Raw genomic sequence first — 19101 nt, 5'->3', positions numbered from 1 at the left:
TTCAGGGCTGATGGCAAAATTGCCATGGATTTTGATGGCCGGTGAGCACTGGCTGGGGACATGGGTTCTGGTCCTGGCTCTGGCTCTGGCACTGGCCTGATGGATGACCTTAGGCAAGTCACTTTCCCTCTCTGTGCCTCAGTTTCGCCATCTGTAAAATGGGGATAAATGCTACTGACCTACTTTGTAAAGTGCTTTGAGAGCTACTGGTGAAATGTGTCATGTAAGGGCTAGATTATGATGCTGGTCAGGGCACACCCAGACCCATTTCGTGGTGAAGCCTGGTCTGTCGTGTGTCTGGGGCAAGGAGCAGTGTGGGCTGGGGCTGCAAGAGTGTGATGGAGGTATTCCTGGTGCTGTGCCCCCTGTCCAGGCCATGCCTCGCTGGCAGTCGCTCCTGCTGTTGTCACTGATGCTACCCACAGAATGGCCTTAACTTGTATAAAAGTTCCTGTTGGTGAGCATGGAGCTGGCTTCTGGCGTCCAGCTGGGGCCTGTCCCCTCTGCAAGTGGCATTTCTAAATGGAGAGGAGGGCACCCCAGCCTGCTCCCCTGCTCCATTTCCTTTCTCTGGAAGGAGATGGGGATTGCAGTGTGTCATTGCTCTTCAATCCTACCTGTGCTCTGGCCTCACCCAGGGAGTGATTGTGCCAGGGGATGCCTGTCCTGGCAGCTTTTTCTCGCTCTAGCCTTGGAGAAAGGCCCTTTCCATAGGTGTGGGGTGGGTCAGAGATTTCTGTTGTGGAGAAGGACCCGCAGGCTCCCATAGCCAAGTCGGCCCTGTTCCTCTGCATTGTCAGCACCATGCACACAGCCAGCAAAGGGGAGAGGTGAGCCGGCCCCGCGTGTACCTGAGATCCCCTCCACATGCCGTAACAAAGAGCCTTATCCGAGCGTGATTGGAACCGCAGTGATCCGTTCAATGCGAGCCCAGAAAGGGGTGCCGCTCTCCATCCGGATCCTATCGCTGTTGCTAAAGGCAGCTCACCCAGAAAAGAAGGGCATTGTGCCCGCCTTTGTGCAGGCAATGTAGCGAACACTGGGGGCAGTCAGCCATGCTCTGTTTGGGAAATGGGGGCACTGAAAGGGTCCTTCTGTGAGCTGACTAATGCTCGACCTTGGGCCACCAATTACAGCTGGGGCTTTCTCTCTTGGGGCACTCCGCCTCCCCCTCGTTCTGCAGGAGAGGCAGGCAGCCAGGGGGAAGCAAGCGGAACTGTTACGGGGTGGCTGTGCTGAAGATTCCCCCCTGCCGTGGAGTTGCCTGCGGATGACACATAGGAATTGGGTCCTGTCTCCTCTTGGCCCTGCATGCAGCGGGGGAAACGCAGCTGCACCTGCTGGGTTGGAGCTGGCATCAGATGGGAATTGAGAGCTGCGGGGAAATGGCCTATGTTATTTCCAGGAATGCTTTCCCGCTGGCTCATTGGCTGTGGAAAGTGCTTTCCCAGGGCAGATGCTTTCTCCCGTTTTGTCCATCCATGCGTGTTAAAGCCCTTTCTTTTTGGATGTCCTCCCATGCCCAATCTGGAGCTGACCCACAGAGCCAGGGACAGGCTGCAGGAGTAAGGGGTGGAAGCTTTGCTTTAAGCTGCCACAAGGGCATTGGCTGGAATAAACACCCCTGGAGAGAGAGGGAGTGTATGTGAATGCAAATTTATAATATCAAGCCATGCAGGGGGAGGGAGGGACTCCTGTTTCTTGGCATAGAGGGGGAAATTGGGACAAGATCTTGGAAAGGAGCCACGGGTCAGCAAGCGAGGTGGCACACCTCAGCTGCAGTGCTGTGTCCAGGTGTGAGCACCACACTTCGCAAAAGATGTGAATAAACTGGAGAAAGCTCAGAGGAAAGCAACAAAAATAAGACGTTTGGAAAAGCAGACCTGTGAGGAAAGGTGGAAAGAACTGAGTGTGCTTAGTCTGGAGAGCAGACGGTTGAAGGGGGCCTGATAAGTCTTCAGATGTGTAAAAGGTTGTTGTAAGGAGGTCAGTGATCAATTGCTCTCCGTGTCCACTGAAGGTAGGACAAGAAGTACTGGGCTTAAACTGCAGCAAGGGAGATTCATGTTAGAGATGAGAGAAAACTTTCTTGCTGTCAAGGTAGTTAAGTACTGGAGCAGGCTGCGGAATCTCTGTCACTGGAGATTTTTTAACAGGTTAGGCAAATACCTGCCAGGGATGGTTTGATATATTGTGTCCTGCCTCAGCGAAGGCGGAATGGATTGGATGGCCTCGCAAGGGCCCTTCCAGCCTTACATTGCTATCGTTCGGTGATACGTGTGACTCAGAATCTTCCCCAGGACCCCAACTCGCATGGACAAACTTAGGTGCTGTCTTCGTTAGAGAAACTTTCACTAATGTCACCACATCACTGGAGTTCCACCCGTGCAGGACCCCTAGGATGGAGACACACTGCACCTGCTGAAAAAGGGGCTTACCGTAGAGTACGTTGCCCCAGTGCCAGCCCGACCTGACACTGGTGCCGCATGTCTACACTGGGGGGAGGTGTTCCAGTGTGACTCCATCTCTGTGGTTACAATGCGGCCGGTTTCTCCAGTGTGAAAAAGCCTTTAGGGCATGTCTACACAACAGGCGCAGCTGCAGCTCTGATTGTGTGGGTGCTTCCTGCATCGAGGAATGGGTGTTTCCACCCCTGTAGATAATCCACTTCCCCAAGCAGTGGTAGCGAGGATGACAGAAGAATTCTTCCATCGACCGAGCCGTGTCTACACCAGGGGTTAGGTCAGCTTAACTTTGGCGCCCAGAGTGTGAATTTTTCACACCCCATGGCGGCATAGATAAGTCCATCTAAATTTTAAGTGTAGACCAAGGCTAAGAATAGGAGATATCAGCAAAGAGTGGCCCAGCTATGATGCTCAAATACCGGAAGTGAAAAACACCGAGTGACATTGCTTTGTCCCCAGATTTGAAATGATGAGCGGAGAGAGAAGAAAATGACTGGGAAAGAAGATAGATTTGTGGAGCCTTCTGTCTGGGTGTGTTTGGGCATTAAAGGAATCCCTAAAGCATCATCACAGCAGATCAGCTGCTCGCCCTAACCAGGGCTAACAGGATTACTCTGCTGCACTGGCGGGAGGAGGAAGAATTTTCGGAGTGAGGATTCTTGACAGGCTGCTGCTCGGCAGCCTCTCCTGGGAAGGCTACTTTGGGAAGAGAGATGAACTGGAAGACCTTCAACAGGGCACGAAACTGAATAGTAAATTTTGGGGAGAAGAGTCACTGGATTTTAGGCGATGGGGTAAAATAATTTTGCAACTTTAAATGTACAAAAGAGACACCCCCCCACACCCACCCCCCCAAAAAAATCCCAGGTCTTGTTGATTTAGAGGCTGGGGCCTGGGATATTTTTATTTCTGCATGTGTGCAACTTTTGATACAGCATGTGGGGATTACTGTCCTTTGCCCTGAGAGTGTGCTTTGTAATGGATGCATTTCCTTTTTGGGCATCATCACAGGGTGCTCTGCCTCTTTAAGGGGCCAGCACCCTGTTGAGAACCAGTTGGGACCTGGTAGTTTGCAAGTGGTCACATGACTGCCAGGTGAGCACCCGATTCCTATAAAAGCGGAAAGAGCTCAGTTGAGGGCAGAGTTGCAGCAAGCAGGTTGGTTTCTCTTGCAGGTGTGTAGCCAGAGGATGGGCCCCCAGACAGATGGCCTCAGGGAGGACTGGGGAAGAGCTGTTAGCAGAAGGCAGGCTCAGGGGAAGGAACAGGCTTGATGTGGACTTTGTGCTACCAGTTTTATTTGGAAGTAAAGCTTGAAGCCCTGAGAGCAAGGGTCTGAACAGACTCTGGCTGGGGCATGAGCCCACCCTGGGCTGGGGAGATGGGTCAGCAGCCGACATGCTCTTCCTTGTCAATTCTAAAATCTCTCCTGCCAGTAGAGAAAAGAGAGACTATTTGGCACTAAAAGAGAAGGACACCATCTCCTGTTACTGCTTCTCTCCACTCCCAGGGACTCACCTGTTCCTGACAAGGTGTCACTTTCCTCCTTGCTCCCTTGCGCAGAGCCACTGTCCTCTTCCACCTTTCTGGCGCTGCCAGCCTCAGGCAGAGCTGCAATGCCCCCAGCTTCCCTAAATAGCCAATAGAGGTCATTGCCGCAGCTGCACAAAGTGGGCCAGAGCTGTAGGCTGCATCCCTGCAGCACACTCCCTGTCAGAGGTGTCCAGGGGCTCGAGGCTCTGCTTGGATCTCCACCCCCCCCGGGAGAGTGGCTCATTATTACCCTGCTGCGCTGGCTCCTTTTTGCATGGATGCACTTTCACGTGAGCCAACGGAAGCCTCCCGAGCCAACCTTCCATGGAAATTAAAAGCACAGCAGGCAGAGAGGGGTCACGGGTGTCTCTCTCTCGTCTTCCCAGGCGTGCTGGCTGAGGCAAAAGGGCATCTCCTCAAGCTGAAGTCAGCAGAGAGAGTTCAGTGTGACCTGGAATTGGTCACTGACACGCAGCACGGGACTGTTGGGGGTAGAGGTTTCTGAAGTTGGGGAATGGGCACAGGCACTGCATCCTGTGCACAGAAAAACGGGTTTCAAGGATTCTCAGTGCGCCCATCACTGTATCTGGGCCCCATTGATAGCCCAGCCAGTTTGAGAGGCAGTGTGGTCCAGGGGAGAGGACATCAGACTGCGACTCAGGCCTGGGTTCTACTCCTCTCTTTGCCGTTGACCTGGTATGTGACCGTGGATAAGTCACGTCTCTCTGTGCCTCTGTTTCCCCTCCTACCCTTTGTTCCTCTTGACTGTTTAGATTGTAAACTCATCAGGTTGGGACTGTCTTACTGTGTGTGTACCGCGCCTAGCACAAAGGGGCCCTTATCTCCGATGGGGTCTGTAGGTGCTACAACGGGCTGTGTATCCCCCCACTCTAGAGCCAGCGTTAATTCCCTGCAGGGGAGGACAGCCAGAGGAAGGGAGAGCATACCTTCTTCTCAACTGTTTGAAATGGGCCGTCCTGATTATCACTACAGAAGTTTCTTTTTTCTCCTGCTGATAATATCCCAACTTAATTAATTGGTCTGGTTACAGTTGGTATGGCAACACCCACGTTTTCAGGTTAGCTGTGTGTATATATATCTTCCTACTGTATTTTCCAGTGCATGGCTCCGATGAAGTGGGTTTTAGCCCATGAAAGTTTATGCCCAAATAAATTTGTTAGTCTCTAAGGTGCCACAAGTCCTCCTCGTTTGTTTGTTTTTTTTGCTGATACAGACTAACACAGCTACCACTCTGAAACCTGTGTTTGTCCTTGTTAATGATGTTTGACCCTGTACTGAAAGGTGAGCTAGCTAAAAACTACAGTGCTCCCCCATTCCTCTCTTCTGGTGTCACTGGGCGTCAGAGATGTGGAGCCCTGATGTGTTGGTTGAGACTAACAGCTCACTTCTGGTTGTGTGTTCTTCCGTTATTCGTGCTCCGTCTCTCCAATCATGGAACTGCATTTCGAGAGAAAGTTCCTCACATGCCTGCTGCTAGTGATTCTGTAACCAGCGCTTGGCAAGCCAGGAAAGTGCTTTGCCACCTTGGCCCCATGCTGGAGTTGCTCCAGTCCGGGGGAAGGGTGAACCAGTCATGGGCTTGCTCAGGTCTCTTAGTCCACCCTCTTTTTCTATATCCCAGTTACTCAGGCCAAGGAATCTCTGACATCAGTTAGTGGCTGAGATTAGGGGCTCTGAGAACTTAGCCCATCGGACCTGGCCTCTTAGCTGCTGATTTTCCTGCACTGTGATTGCATTGTCAACTGGGAACGAGGAGAGCTGGGTCTGAACATCAGCACTGGGTAGCAGGAAGGAGAGAACAAGGGAGCGCGCCCCAGCGGGCTGTTGGAAGTAGCTGAACTGTGAGCACCACCTGGACAGGCGATCAGGAGCTCAGTTTTATATCTCCTGTGAAGAGAGGCACCTGGTACCATGCATGCCTTGAAAGCCTTGCCAATGTCTGTCTGGTTCAGCCGCGCAGTGCTGCAGTGGGGGATGTGCAGGCCGTGTGCACCCCGCAGGGCCAGTAGCTTTCTGTGTGCTCAGAGCAGAGACGGCAGCTGCTGACTTGTCCCCAGAGGGCTCTGGAAGAAATGCAGCGGTCTGGTTTGGCAGCTGCACAGCCTGCCTTAGAGGGGCTTCACTGCTATCCTGGGCCTGTGGCTCCCCCCTTCAAAACCCGCCTTGTGTTCTGTGGGAATCACCATACCCCATTTCTGGGTTTATCAGCCGTTGCTTTGCCAGTAGCTGGTCACTGCCGAGGTGGTTTCCTCATGATATCTTCTGATAAAATAGTGACGTACTGGATATTCCTTACCCTTAGCATATGGGCGATCTGTAACCTGCCAGCCTAAAGGAATGTGCCACATCTTGGGTGACACACCAGGGAGTGAACCGGAGACCTCCAGACCTGAAAGCGTGAGCTGCTACAGCTTAAGCTAAAGTGCCAAGCCTCCTCTGTTGGGAGTGGGGAGGGCCTCAGAGCCTGGTCTCCAGCCCTAGCAGGAATGGCTGGTTTTAGCCCTGCAGCTCAAGCCTCAAAAGCCTGAGTCAGTTGACCCGGGCTCTGAGATTTCCTGCCAGGGGTGTTTTTGAAGTGGAGATGTACTCTTACAGGCTCATATCCTTTGTGAATGAGTCACAGCAGCGGGGACCTGTAACATACTCACCAATGGGTAGAAATGCATTGGAGGCTGTCTATTCACAGTTAGGTATGTGCCATCAGGGTGTGATACCCAAAGAGCCTCAAAGTACTTTCTACACACTAATTAATTTTGTCCCCTCACAATAAGAGCTGCACAGAACGCTTGTAACTAAACCCGAAGCTACCTGCAACTTGTTGCTCTGGAGTTTTGTCCCTGACTCAAAACTCTAGTCAAGTGCATGAGCCTAATCCAGACTTAGTGTGATCTTGAGTTGACTGATGATCTTGACTTCTCATTTATGCAAAATCTGGCACCTCCAGCTGAGTTTTTCTGAACAGCTTGTTTGTACCTGAAGAACAAAGAACACGGATTCTTTCAGAAGGGAGAGTTGAGGTGCAGGTCGCTCCCTGCCCCCATAGGGAATGAATCTAAAGCAAAGTTCTCGCCAGGCAGTCTGCTGTGATCAGCTCTGCTCATAACACACCTGCAAGGGAGGAGCTGAGTCACAAAGGGCCAGTTCTTCAAAGGTATTTTGGTATCTAAAGATGCAGCTAGGGAGTCAATGGAAGTTAGGGGCTAACTGGCTTGGGCCTGCTTGCAAATCCCACTAAGTACCTGTCTGCATCTTCAGGCACCTAACTACCTTTGGAACTCCAGCATGGAGAGGTTAGTGACCTGATTGCCAAGAGTTCAGTGCTGGCAGCTTCTACTGTTGTGACATTGAGGGTTTAACACCCAGCATGCTTGTCTTTTTTGAAAATCTGGACACACATGGCTTCTCAGGCCTGGCAGCAAGCCACATGGATAGACGGCGGAGGCCTGATTCCCAGTCCCTGGGTCTCTCTCATCTCTGCTCTCTGAAATGAGTTTAATATCTGGATGGGAAGGGAAGTTGGTAGTGTTGCTTGCTGTTTTTTACTTGACTGAAATAAACCTTCCGGTAAACCCTCAAGCACAACTTCAGCTGTTGGCATTGTGGGAATGGAGTCAATAAAATCAGTGTTCTTGCTGGTGGTTGCAAATAGTTAACAAACTGGAGGACAAAATAAACCCTTTAATAAACACTTTAGTCAAAGGCACCCCACACCTTCCTTGGTGCCAACCCTTAAAATCCAGGTCTATTACAGCCCTATGGATCCATCGAGGAATTCTCAGTGGGTGCACTCCAGCCTACAGCTCTAGTAATTGCTGGGGCAGGGGCTGAAGATGGAGAATGGGCCAACATCCCTGCATCCCCACAGCTCTGCTTTGCAAGCACTTTGAGATGTCTCTCATTTGCAGAACACATATTTGTTATGTAATAAGCATCAGGAATTAATGATCCACGCAGCAACTGAGAAAACTTGCATGCTAAGCACTCTTGGAAAAATAACTGCTTTTCGACTGATGGTATACGAGAATAAAACTCCATCCACCACATCCCGGGGCAAGCATGCTTGGCCTTGTTGTCTGAACTCCTGCAGGAGACAATACAACCAGCCTTCTTCCCCAAGTCCCTTTCCCTTTGGAGAGGTAATGCTTCCACCGCTCCTTATGAATCATGAGTTTAGCAGCTATGGCAGATCATCAATCAGTACTCTAGAGTCACCAGGACAAATCTTGGGATGTTTAATCTTTAATATTAGACGTGTTTAAAGCAGTGAATATTTCATGAAGGTGCTGTTGCATTTGAGCACATCATTAGCTGTCTGCTTCCTCCCCGCCCCCCCCTTTGCAGAGTGTTCTCTTCACAATCTTCGAGTTGAACCCCTGTTTCCTTCCCTCTGCAAAGAAAGCGCTTATTTCAATACCCCTAGGACATTTTGAGGTCTTCCATAGGGCCCAAAGAAAGCATGGGTATTTTGTCAGTCTGTGTTAACTCTGTCTGGGGTATCCACACCCCATTCTGCCACAACATCTTTCCTTCACTCTGGCCGTAGCGGGGTGTGGGCAGAGAGAACTAAAGGGAACGGTTTGCTTTGAACAGTCCCTCCACCACCCCCACCCCCCGCACACGCTCTGCCTGTGTTTAAGACTTAGTCCAATGCTCTGTCAAGTGAAGACAGGAGCTGAAGGGGAAAAGAAAGGGATGGGGTTGGAGGGAAAAAAAATCAACAAAAGCTTTTAACAGCGACTATATGTGCAAATCCAATTAATCTTTTATTCCACCATCTCTCGCTCCGGGTTATGTATTTCTACCAAAAAAAGAATCAATCTGGGCCAAGTGTAGTTAGGTCTCTGGTGTGGAAAAATCATGACGCCTCCACTAATGCTGTCAGGAGGGGAATGGGGTGGGGGGGAAATCGGAGAATGAGCCCTTGAGGTAAGGAGGCAGAGAGAGCTTGGAAGAAGAAGGGAGAGGCAGAATAGGGCAGTAGATCAAAAAAGACTGTTGGTACCATCATGTATCCTTTGTGGGAGGTGGAAAACGGGCAAGAACCAGGACTGCTGTGATGGGCCTGAAACCTTGCAGTGAGAGGAGGACTTCAAAAGAGTTTACAATTAGAAGCATGCCGTGGTCCAGGAGATTAGGGGGGCAGAGAGATGATTCAGGATTGCTGCTTGCCAGGAGGGGCTGGTGATGAGATAAGAGGCACCTTGTCCTAGTGTGAATCCAGCCCAGATCAGGAGGGGACGAGAGGCTATTTCCACCTGTGGAGTGGGATGCTGTTCTTTATTGTGAACTGAATTGGTCACAGAACAGCCCCTAGCATACAGATTCATGACCCTAATTGGCATCCAGTTGCAACCAGCTGACAGGGTCAAGAATGTCACAGGGGAGGGGACTTCCCTTGGGGAAGAGGTGTTGCCTGCTTAAGGGACTGGGACTTTACCCTTTGGGAGGAGTATTTCATTCCGCTCTGCTCCATGGGCCTGAGCCACAGCTGGAGTGCCTGGCTGCTGCACTGGTGAAAGCCAGCAAACCCCTGCTGTCCCATACATGTCTGTAGCAAGGAGGAGATGCAAGGTTCTGTGCACCCTCAGTTCCCAGTGATTTCAGTGTCCGCTGAGGATGCTCAGGGCATTGCAGGATTGGGCCTCAGGTGCTGCTAGCCGAGTGAGCTGTGTCTTCTACAGAATGATCAGGATCAACTCCCACCAGCGGCTATTCTGTCTCTCCCCCCCACTTTTGTTATGTGCTCAGCTGCATTGCACTGAAGCTCCAGGTAAAGCAGGAGCCGACAGAATGGCACGCTTTGGGGGAGCTAGCCGAGACTAGAGATGCTGCAGGGGTTCTCTCTCTCCCATGCGCGTCACCCTAGCTTCTAGGTAGATTCCAAAGGGCTCTTGGACCCAGGAGGGGCCGTGGATGGAAGGGATGGGGCAAGGAATGCTAGAACGGCCAGCTGTGGATGAACAGGGAGAGGAATGGTGGTGTGGGAGAGCCACATACAGTTACTCCTCATGCGCTCTCTGCAGACAGAGGTTGAATCTCTCTCCTTTCCCTTTCAGGTGAGTGCAGCTGTCATGAAGGCTATGCCCCTGACCCAGTGCATCGGCATCTGTGTGTGCGCAGTGACTGGGGGCACAGTGAAGGGTGAGTGGGGCTGGTAAGGTGGGCACTCACCCCCAGACTGCCCCCTTGGGTCCAGGCTGGCATCATCAGTGGCACACACTGCCCAACGGTTCAGTGCAGATCCAGGGTTACGTTGCTGCCTCAGTTTCCCCAATGGGCTTTTAGAGAGTTCAGTGAGGCTTTCACGTAGTGAACAATGCCCCTTCAGGGATCTAATTCATGTAACTAAACACTGAATGTGGCAGGCAGGCAAGCAAGCTTTCTGCCCAGCGTCCTAGCTGGGGGAGCGGCAAATGTCTGCCCGAACCGAGTCCATTTGCCTTCTCCATCCAGGCTCCTTACCTGTGAGGCCTTCTCAAATCGAGACCCTCTTCTGGAGTTGGGCTTCTTGCCACCAGCTGGGGAAGGGTTCCTTCTCTGGGCTCAGGGATCCCACAGAGCTTGAATTACCGCAGTGCTTCTCTGGATCTGGATCACCTGCTGCTGTCTGATAAAGTCCTTTCACTGGGACCAGCTCTCTGGATGGACTTGTCACTGATGGCACCTGCCTTTTGAAACACATCCCCTCCAGGAGTACCTTTCGTCAGTCCCCTTTCCTGGGGAGTTCCCCTCAGCAGTCCCTTTCCTCCAGAGCTTCTGGAACCTTCTGACTGAACCCTCAAGCCTTTATTAAGCCCAGGTGTTCCTTAGCTAATTAGCTGAGGCCTGGCCGCCTATGCAATTAAACGACTCACGGGTGGATCTGGCCGGGTTCGTTCTCTTTAGCAGAGCCTGTCACAGCTAGTCTAGCCCGTCAGATGGTCAGGCACCCTGTGACGGGTGCTATGAGCCCTTAATGTTAGGAAAAACAGCTTTACCTTTCTCCCAGATCCCCTTGCTGGTGTACCAATTCCTCATGTGTATAGTTGGCTCTAGACCCACCTGTTGGCATCACTAGGTGAGCTTGTCCCTGGGTGTTTACCTTTCCTTGCCGGTTGACATGCGGTGCTCTCTGTCCTCTGTCTCTCAGGCCTTGGCCCTACACAACGCTCGAAAGGGGCTACGACTTGGTCACAGGAGAGCAAGCACCCGAGAAGATTCTCAGGTAAGCTGAATGGCTAGTCAGTCAGTCTGTTGGGAGTTGGAGCACTTGGCTGCCAGGGCACATTGGGTCTCTTTGGGAACCACTCCAGCAGGCTTTGCAGTCACTAGCTCCTGCTGCCATCTTGTTCTTCTCCCTGTGCTGCACTGGCTCTGTTCGTAGTCAATGAGTTTGGAAGACCTTCGGGGGGTGGGGGGGGGGGAAGGGTTTGACCCTCCGGTCACCATCCCCTTTGGCATGCACCTGGGTCAGGAAGCAACCGAGGAAAGTGTGAGCTTCCTAGCGATCCACTCTGTCCTCCAGATTCAGAGGGGCCAGTTTGCCCACTTGTGCTCAGGCTGCCCTTCTACCCCTCTCCCTGCTCTCACCTGTTCTGGCTCCGTTCCCCAGTGTTGGCTTTCTGGAGCAAGATACCAAACAGGCTCCGTAATCCACCCCACCGTACCATCCAACCAGCCTCCAGACGTTCAGACACTGAAGAGGGACCTAGCGTTTGCCCTGTATTTCATGTGCTTACGCTACGTTCTTGCCTCTCTCTCAGGTCCACTTATAGTTTGGGTCAGGGCCTCTGGCTACCTGTCAGTAAGAGCTTCGTGGTGCCTCCTGTGGAGCTTTCCATCAACCCTCTCGCCAGCTGCAAGACAGACGTCCTGGTGACGGAAGACCCGGCAGACGTCAGGTAGGGGACCAAACTGTCTTGCGGAGATGACTCTCAATGCTCCTTGTAAGAAGCTGAGATGCAGTACCCCTCTGGTGGGATGTCTTCCTATCTCCAGATGGGACTTTCTCTTGGGCTGAGTGCGGCTTTGAGTTCTTCAGTGTTGACCTGGCCATTGGCAATCCTGCACATGAATCAGTTTCTTGAGGGAGAATGTGTTTTCCATGCCCGTGTCTTCTCCAAAAAACCTTTCTACATGCTTGAGTCAGTGGAGAGCCACCTTCATTGTAGATGATATGCATGGTGGGAAGAGGCCTACACGGATGCTGTTAGGTTGTTTAGTTCTTCTGAGCTTAGGGCTGGCCTACACACACAATTGCTCAGATTTTAACTGAAGGTGTGTTTTCAATCCATGCAGCTAAACTAGTGCAGATGTTGGATGGATTCTCTTAAATTAAACCAATTGAAACCTGACTTATACTGATGTATCTTACATCAAAGCATTCACCAGTGCGAGCTAAATAAGAATAAGGGGTCAGGGATGTCAAGAGCTCAAGTGGCTAGCAAGAATCACATGCTCTTATTTGACTGTGACAAGCACAAGTGGGGAATGCTCTTTGCAAGGCAGGGAGTGGAGGGGAGAGATTGCTTGCTTGACTTGGCAAATGGATTATTCATCTTTCAGAAACGCTCATAGAAATGCCAGCAGTTCTCCTGGGTATTAAAACATTAGGCACTGGCTCCAGGCGGAGAGAGAGAGGATTGGCAGACACGTACTCAGACTGTCTTATACCCCTATGCTGCAGCCTCCAGCACTTGGCTGTGGGGTCAAAGCTGGTCCCTAGTGAACAGAGCCCACCTTGCCTTGTCTTGTTTTTATACATTTTTCTCCTATGCTTCTCTGTAAACTCGGTGGATTTTGTTTGGCTTCCCTGGCGTGGCTCACTCTGTTCCCCAGACTTTGGTTGGTTGGTACTGGTCTAGTTCAGAAGCTGGATCTAAGGGAACCTCTGCTGGGTGAAGGAGAAGTGTACTGAGTGTGGGCTGGGAAGCAGAGGTGTTCTGTGGTTATAAGTGTTACCTTGGGCAAGTCACGTGTCCACCGTGTGCCAGAGAGAAAACTAAGTATAGGACAGGGCCTTAGAGACTGCCCCTGCTGGCGCTGTGATGGCTGTCAACTGAACGAGGTTAATCCGGGTGCAGGGCAAGTCTCACCCCACCTTGTACATGAGGGTTTAGCTATGCTGCCCTCCTAACTATGGAAGTGTGAGCTCCCCTTCTTATACCCCTACCCTCAACCATCATGAGTCTCCCAAATCAATCCCTGGGTGAGAATAAGCTAGTTGGGTTCTATTGAGACCTCAGGTTCTTTTTTTCTGGTAAGACTTTCCTCATGAATGTGAGACCTCACTTCTCTACCCCATGGATCCTCATCAGTGTTGCAACTCTATCTTCGAACATTCAGACATCCATCCATCCACTCACTCAAGAAAGGCGATGGTCAGGTGTGCATCCTCTCTTCCTTCACCGACAAGCTAGGCACAAACCCAACCTAAGGAGAGCAGTGTTGTCTAGTGTGCTGAGCAACCAACTGGGAGTCAGTACTCCTCGGTTCCATCATTTTATCACAATGCCCCTGCCCTTTCCTCTCTGCCAACTAGCCCACTTCTCCAATAGTCGTCTTTGCTCCTTCTTTCCCTTTGCTTCCCAGGTGTCTGGCTGGTGGGTCTTGCCCACATGCTGAGGGCCTAACTGATCTCCAGATTTCGGGTCGGGAAGGAATTTTCCCCCAGATCAGGTTGGCAGAGACCCTGTTTTTTTGTTTTGCATTCCTGTGCAGCATGGGGCACTGGTCACTTGCTGGTTTAAACTCGTGTAAATGGTGGATTCTCTGTAACTTTTGACGTCTTTAAACCATGATTTGAGGACTTCAGTAACTCAGCCAGAGGTTAGGGGTCTATTACAGGAGTGGGTGGGTGAGGTTCTGTGGCCTGCAATATGCAGGAAGTCAGACTAGATGATCGTGATGGTCCCTTCTAGCCTTAAAGTCTATGAGTCTGCTTATAGAACACCTCCCTTACCTTGTCTGTAAAGACACCACCCTCCCCTTCAAATCCCTCCTGAAGATCTACTTTGACCATGACACCTACAAGGCATCTACCCCCTGATGTAGCCATTGCTAGCTGTCTGTCAGGAAGAGCTGCTGTTCATTCATGTAAAAATGTAAAGTCAAGTTATCACAGAATATAGAATATTAGGGTTGGAAGAGACCTTCACAGACTGGGCAATGCATGCGCCTGGAGGTTCATGTCATGCCCAAGGTCATGCAAGAAGTCTGTGGCAGAGCCAGGATGCCAGCCCAAGAACTCCTGACTCCCCATTTTATACTTTAGTTTCTGGGCTCACTTTTCCTACAAAATAATATACCCCAGCCTTGAAGGGCTGTTGTGAGTTGCTCACTTTGTACCAAGCACTTTGTGGTGCTGGGGTGAAAGGTGCTGGGGAAGGTTTAACATGTTTGTGCACTTTAAATATCTCCCAGCACATCTAGCCAGGAGAATATTGTCTCTCTCCACCTCCAAATTTAGTCCAAGCTATTTTAATAAAAGCAAAGTCTATTAAGCTTGGTTTTCTCTTGGCGGCAGTAAATCTCTTCAAACACTGATCCCTATGGGAGATTCCTGGGATTACTTGCCACTGCAGAGGGGGTGAAAGAGCAACAGAAGGGGATGGAGGTGAGGGGAAGCTTCAGGTGCCGAGAATGTCACTTTCTCCCTGGTAAATGAAACTTGAATCTAGAATTGTGGATATAAATATTGGAGTGACCCAGGTAAAATAAAGGGAGAACAGTTCACTGAGCTTGACTCTGACATGCAGGAGGTGCTAAATTATTAAAACTTTAATAAACGTAATAATAAATATTTGATGTTGAATTATGGAAGTTTTCACAGATACAGTGGAAACCGAAAAATGATCTATTATCTCTGCATTAGAACTTAAACACTGCTCAAACAGGGATCAGGCTGTCAGCTCCAGGGCCCGGGTGTTCCATGGTGGATGACAGCCAAGGTGATGCACGCGTAGGTTGGTGTTACAGGTTCTCTAATGCAGTGACGGGTGCAGTGGAATCACGTTCCAGTGCTGGAGGTTCACTGCAATGCTGAGAATAGGTGATGGAGTTACATCCGGTATTAAGAAGGCTTGGTGCTGTCCTATCTCAGCACTAGAGGTTCTCAAGTGCTCTCTTGTAATAAGAAAGCTACTTTGAAAGCTTAGCTGTTTGGGAAATAATCAAATATATTTTCCCAGTTCCTTCACTTTGTCCTTGTGGACTGAGACACACTCAGGGCATGTCTACACGTGGAGCTAGGTGTGCGTGATTCCCAACTCGTGAAGACATCCTTGGGCTAGCACTCGGAGCTATCACACTCAAAATAGTAGTGTAGGACGGGCAGTGGTGAGCAGTGGTACAGGCTAGCCGCCCTGAGTACAAACCCATGCGGACCCCATGGGTATGTAGTTGGGGTAGCTTGCTTGTGCTACCGTGGCTACACTGTTCTTTTTGGCATGCTAGCTCAGTGAGATCTAGTGTGCGTATGTCTGCGCAAAGTTGGGAATTACCCCCCTACCTCTAAGTCGAGACATAGCCTCAGAGTGATAGTCTGGGAGGGGAGATACTGAACTTGTCTCTCAGGGCTGTAAATCCCCAATACTGACCTGTAAGACACAACCTGCCATTGGAGACTCCTGGGTATTTTACGGTAATATAGTAACCGTACAGCAGCTGGGTCTTTGCCCTTGGAGCTTCCCATTGCAGAGCTGTAATACGGAGGCAGTAGTGCAGTCGTGTCTCTGGATTGCAATATCCCACTGATTGTGTTGGAATGCATAAGCACTAATGCGGTCCCATCTCAGCGCCAGGGCTTCTCCTGTTCAGTGCCGAAATGCATTAACTGTAATGCAGCTGTGTCTTGGTGCTGGGAGAGGTTCCCATTTGCTGTACGGTAATACGGTGGCAGTAAAACAGTCATGTATTTCTTTTATGTCCTTGGTAACAAGTGTGCCACATTCCTTCAGGCCTTTGATTAGTCTGTCCCCTTTGGCTTGGGGGTCACTTGTCTCTAAGAGTTTAATGGAGGGAAATTGCAGGGGGGCTAGTTTTGAAGAAGCATGTGAAGTCTTTACAACTCTGAGGGGAAAGGTCTGAGTGTGGCCTTGTGTTTTTATGAAGACGCCGGAGAGTGTGTAAAGAATAGATGGAGATCTGCCTTTCAATGGCTGTTCAGTGAAGTGCCTACTCCAGCTTCCTGCCGGCATTCAGAGGGAACGTTGTACTCGTTCGCTGCTCTGCTAAATAGCTCAACAAGAGAGTCAGCTGCATGTCCCAGCTGTTAGCTGCAGGTCTGGTGAAAGGCCCTAGATAGCTCAATGAGTTTCAAGTTGTGACTTAGAGAAGTTGTTATCATAGAAGTTAGAGATGGAAAGGACTATCAATTTGTTTAGACCCCATCTCTTTGGCAATGCAGGATTGTTCCCCATGTTACATTTTTTTACCGGAGATGAGCTGTGATATAACTTTGCATGCATCACTTACAATGGTGTATTGTTTTAATTCTGTGCACCATAAATTAGGCACATGCCTTCTTTTATGGTTAATGAAACTTGAATGTATAATTAATATACTTGCATGTATAATTCATCAGGGACTGCATTACGTGTCCCCTCCTCAGCCACACAATATGATCCATTGTATGATGTTGATATCAGTTTCATGTCATTGCATGGCCATACACAGATTGGAATCTGTGTTATTGGGCATTTGGCCCAGTGCATTATGGGGCTGTTCACCTAGGTCTGAAGCATCTGGCATTGGCTGTGCTAGAAGCAGAGTACTAGGCTTGATGGACTCTCCCAGATTCCTCTCCACTGATGAGGCCAGCAATCAGTATTTGTCTCCCTTTCTTAAAACATCTGTTAATTTCCTGCTCTCCCGCATCTCTGTGTTTTTTCCCATGTTGCTCGCTGTGAATGAACTGACCTCCGTGCCCTGGCTTGCAATCCACATCTCTCCTCATGCTAATCCCACATTTCCCACAAGTTGCAAGTTCATAATATCCAAACCCTTATTTCTCCCCTCGGTGTCTCCCAGAGTGCATTGCCTTCTCGATCTGTGCCAGCACGCTCTGTTGGGACAGAGACTTTCTAAAGCTTTATGTATTGCACAGCGCCGTGAATGTTATCAGTTCATTATGTACCTGGCAAGCCTTGCACTCCCAATGTAATTTCTCCACTGAATCCCCCAGCTGTAGTTTAAGCTGGTCTATGGTTGGTAAAAAATGGTGTGCAGTACTGGGGCAGCATGGTGTCTATAGAATTATAGAAATAAGGGGCTGAGAGGGACCTTGAGAGGTCATCTAGCCCAGCCCCTGCACTGAGGCAGGACCACTCCTGACAGATGTTTGTCTAAACTGTTCTGAAAAATCTCTGATAATGTGGAGCCTCCCTAGGAAGCCTATTCTACTATTTAACTATCACTATTAGGGAAAAGAGTCTAACTATATCTAACCTAAATCTCCCTTCCTAAAGATTAAACCAATTGCTTCTTTTCCTACCTTCAGTGGACTTGGAGAACTGTTGATCTCCATCCTCTTTACAACAGCCCACAACATACAGGAGACCGTTATCAGGTCCCCAACTCAGTCTTTTCTCAAGACTGAACATGCCCAGTTTGGGTTTTTTTAAACCTTTCCTCATAGGCTGTTTATCACTTTTGTTGTTTTCCCCTGGATTCTCCAGTTTGTCCACATCTTTCCTACAGTGTGATGTCCAGAACTGGACACAGTACTCCAGCGGAGGCCTCACCCATGCTGTCTTACAATATAACACAGCTGTTATACACCCCAGAATGGTATTAGCCCGTTTTGCAACTGCATCACATTGTTGACGCATATTCAATTTGTGTCCCACTCCAATCCCTAGAGTCTTTTCAGCAGTACTGCCACCTAGCCAATTATTCCCCATCTTGTGGGTGTGTGTTTGATTTTTCCTTTCTAAGTGTAGTATTTTGCATTTGGCTTTATTGAAATTAACCTTGTTGATTGTTGATCAATTCTCCAATTTGCTGAGGTCGTTTTGAATTCTAATCCTGTCCTCCCAAGTGCTTGGTGTCATCCACACGTTTCCACTCCGTTATCCAAGTTATTAATTAAAAAAATTGAATAGTACTGGACCCAACACAGACCCCTGAAGGACCCCACTAGATACGCCCAGCCAGTTTGACATATGTAAATGATACTGACAGATTGTTTCCAGTAGTGGAAAGGGGAATAATTATGACCTAGAAAATGGTTAGCTCCGGTGAGCATTGTCATAGGTGAGCAGAGACTACATGGCTAAGGAGACTGAGAACGGGAGAACCTTTCACCTCTGGGATCAGTTCAAATCCAGACCAGCTCTATTGACCAAAAATCGATATATCAGATGCCAGTACTGGGGGAGGGATAGCTCAGTGGTTTGAGCATTGGCCTGCTAAACTCAGGGTTGTGAGTTCAATCCTTGAGGAGGCCATTTAGGGATCTGGGGTGAAAATTGGGGATTGGTCCTGCTTTTGAGCAGGGGGTTGGACTAGATGACCTCCTGAGGTCCCTTCCAACCCTGATATTCTATGATTCTAGGGCTGTTTGGCAACTTGTGTGGAATGAGTGGATTGTCTTCATCCAGAATTTACCGAGCAATTGTCCACATCACAAACCAAAGCAATTAGCTTTGTTGCTGACAGTCGGGCCAGAGGGGATCAAGGATTGAATGGGCCATAGAGCCTGAACTCCCCTTTTACCCCTAAATGGTCCCTGTGGGATCTGGGGTTAGAGCGGATCAAGGATTGAATGGGCCATAGAGCCTGAACTCCCCTTTTACCCCTAAATGGTCCCTGTGGGATCTGGGGTTAGACACATTGGTGGGTAAATAGGTAGGGGATTCGTGCACCTTCTGCTGCCCATGCGGTCTGGGTTGAAGCTTTTGATCTCCTTTTCTTTTCACACCTGCCGATTGTCTGTGCTCGGTTATTTATTAATATATTTTTTTATGTTCTCCCCTCTCCAAAGTGCCGGTTTCACGCACTCCGACTTTGTCACTGATTCCAAAGAAAAGTTTCTAATTTAGCCCGAGCAGCTATAAATCACAGGAGCAGAGCCTCTGCTTCCAGCTGACATGACTTACAGCTC

General features: G+C 49.8%; 1 protein-coding gene across 3 annotated transcripts in view; it reads left to right on the top strand.

Moving 5' to 3' along the window:
• ASTN2 (astrotactin 2) overlaps positions 1–19101 on the top strand; it is a gene marked incomplete at its 5' end in the record, with an annotated part of 616673 nt that overhangs the window by 261961 nt on the left and 335611 nt on the right. The window contains 4 exons of one of the 3 annotated variants that reach the window (XM_084650531.1): positions 9569–9590; positions 10076–10160; positions 11149–11223; positions 11762–11899. In XM_084650531.1, coding sequence (XP_084506657.1) covers positions 9584–9590; positions 10076–10160; positions 11149–11223; positions 11762–11899 — 305 coding nt within the window. Of the gene's footprint in view, positions 1–9568; positions 9591–9644; positions 9790–10075; positions 10161–11148; positions 11224–11761; positions 11900–19101 lie in introns of those variants that run through there. The other 2 variants (XM_084650530.1, XM_084650529.1) reach the window with 2 other exon arrangements.

Source organism: Lepidochelys olivacea (genome assembly GCF_965140295.1).
Source record: "Lepidochelys olivacea isolate rLepOli2 genome assembly, chromosome: 16".
In the NCBI taxonomy this organism is placed as follows: domain Eukaryota; kingdom Metazoa; phylum Chordata; order Testudines; family Cheloniidae; genus Lepidochelys; species Lepidochelys olivacea.
The sequence above is the reverse complement of the archived record's forward strand: the minus strand, read 5'-3'. Positions and strand labels throughout refer to the sequence as shown.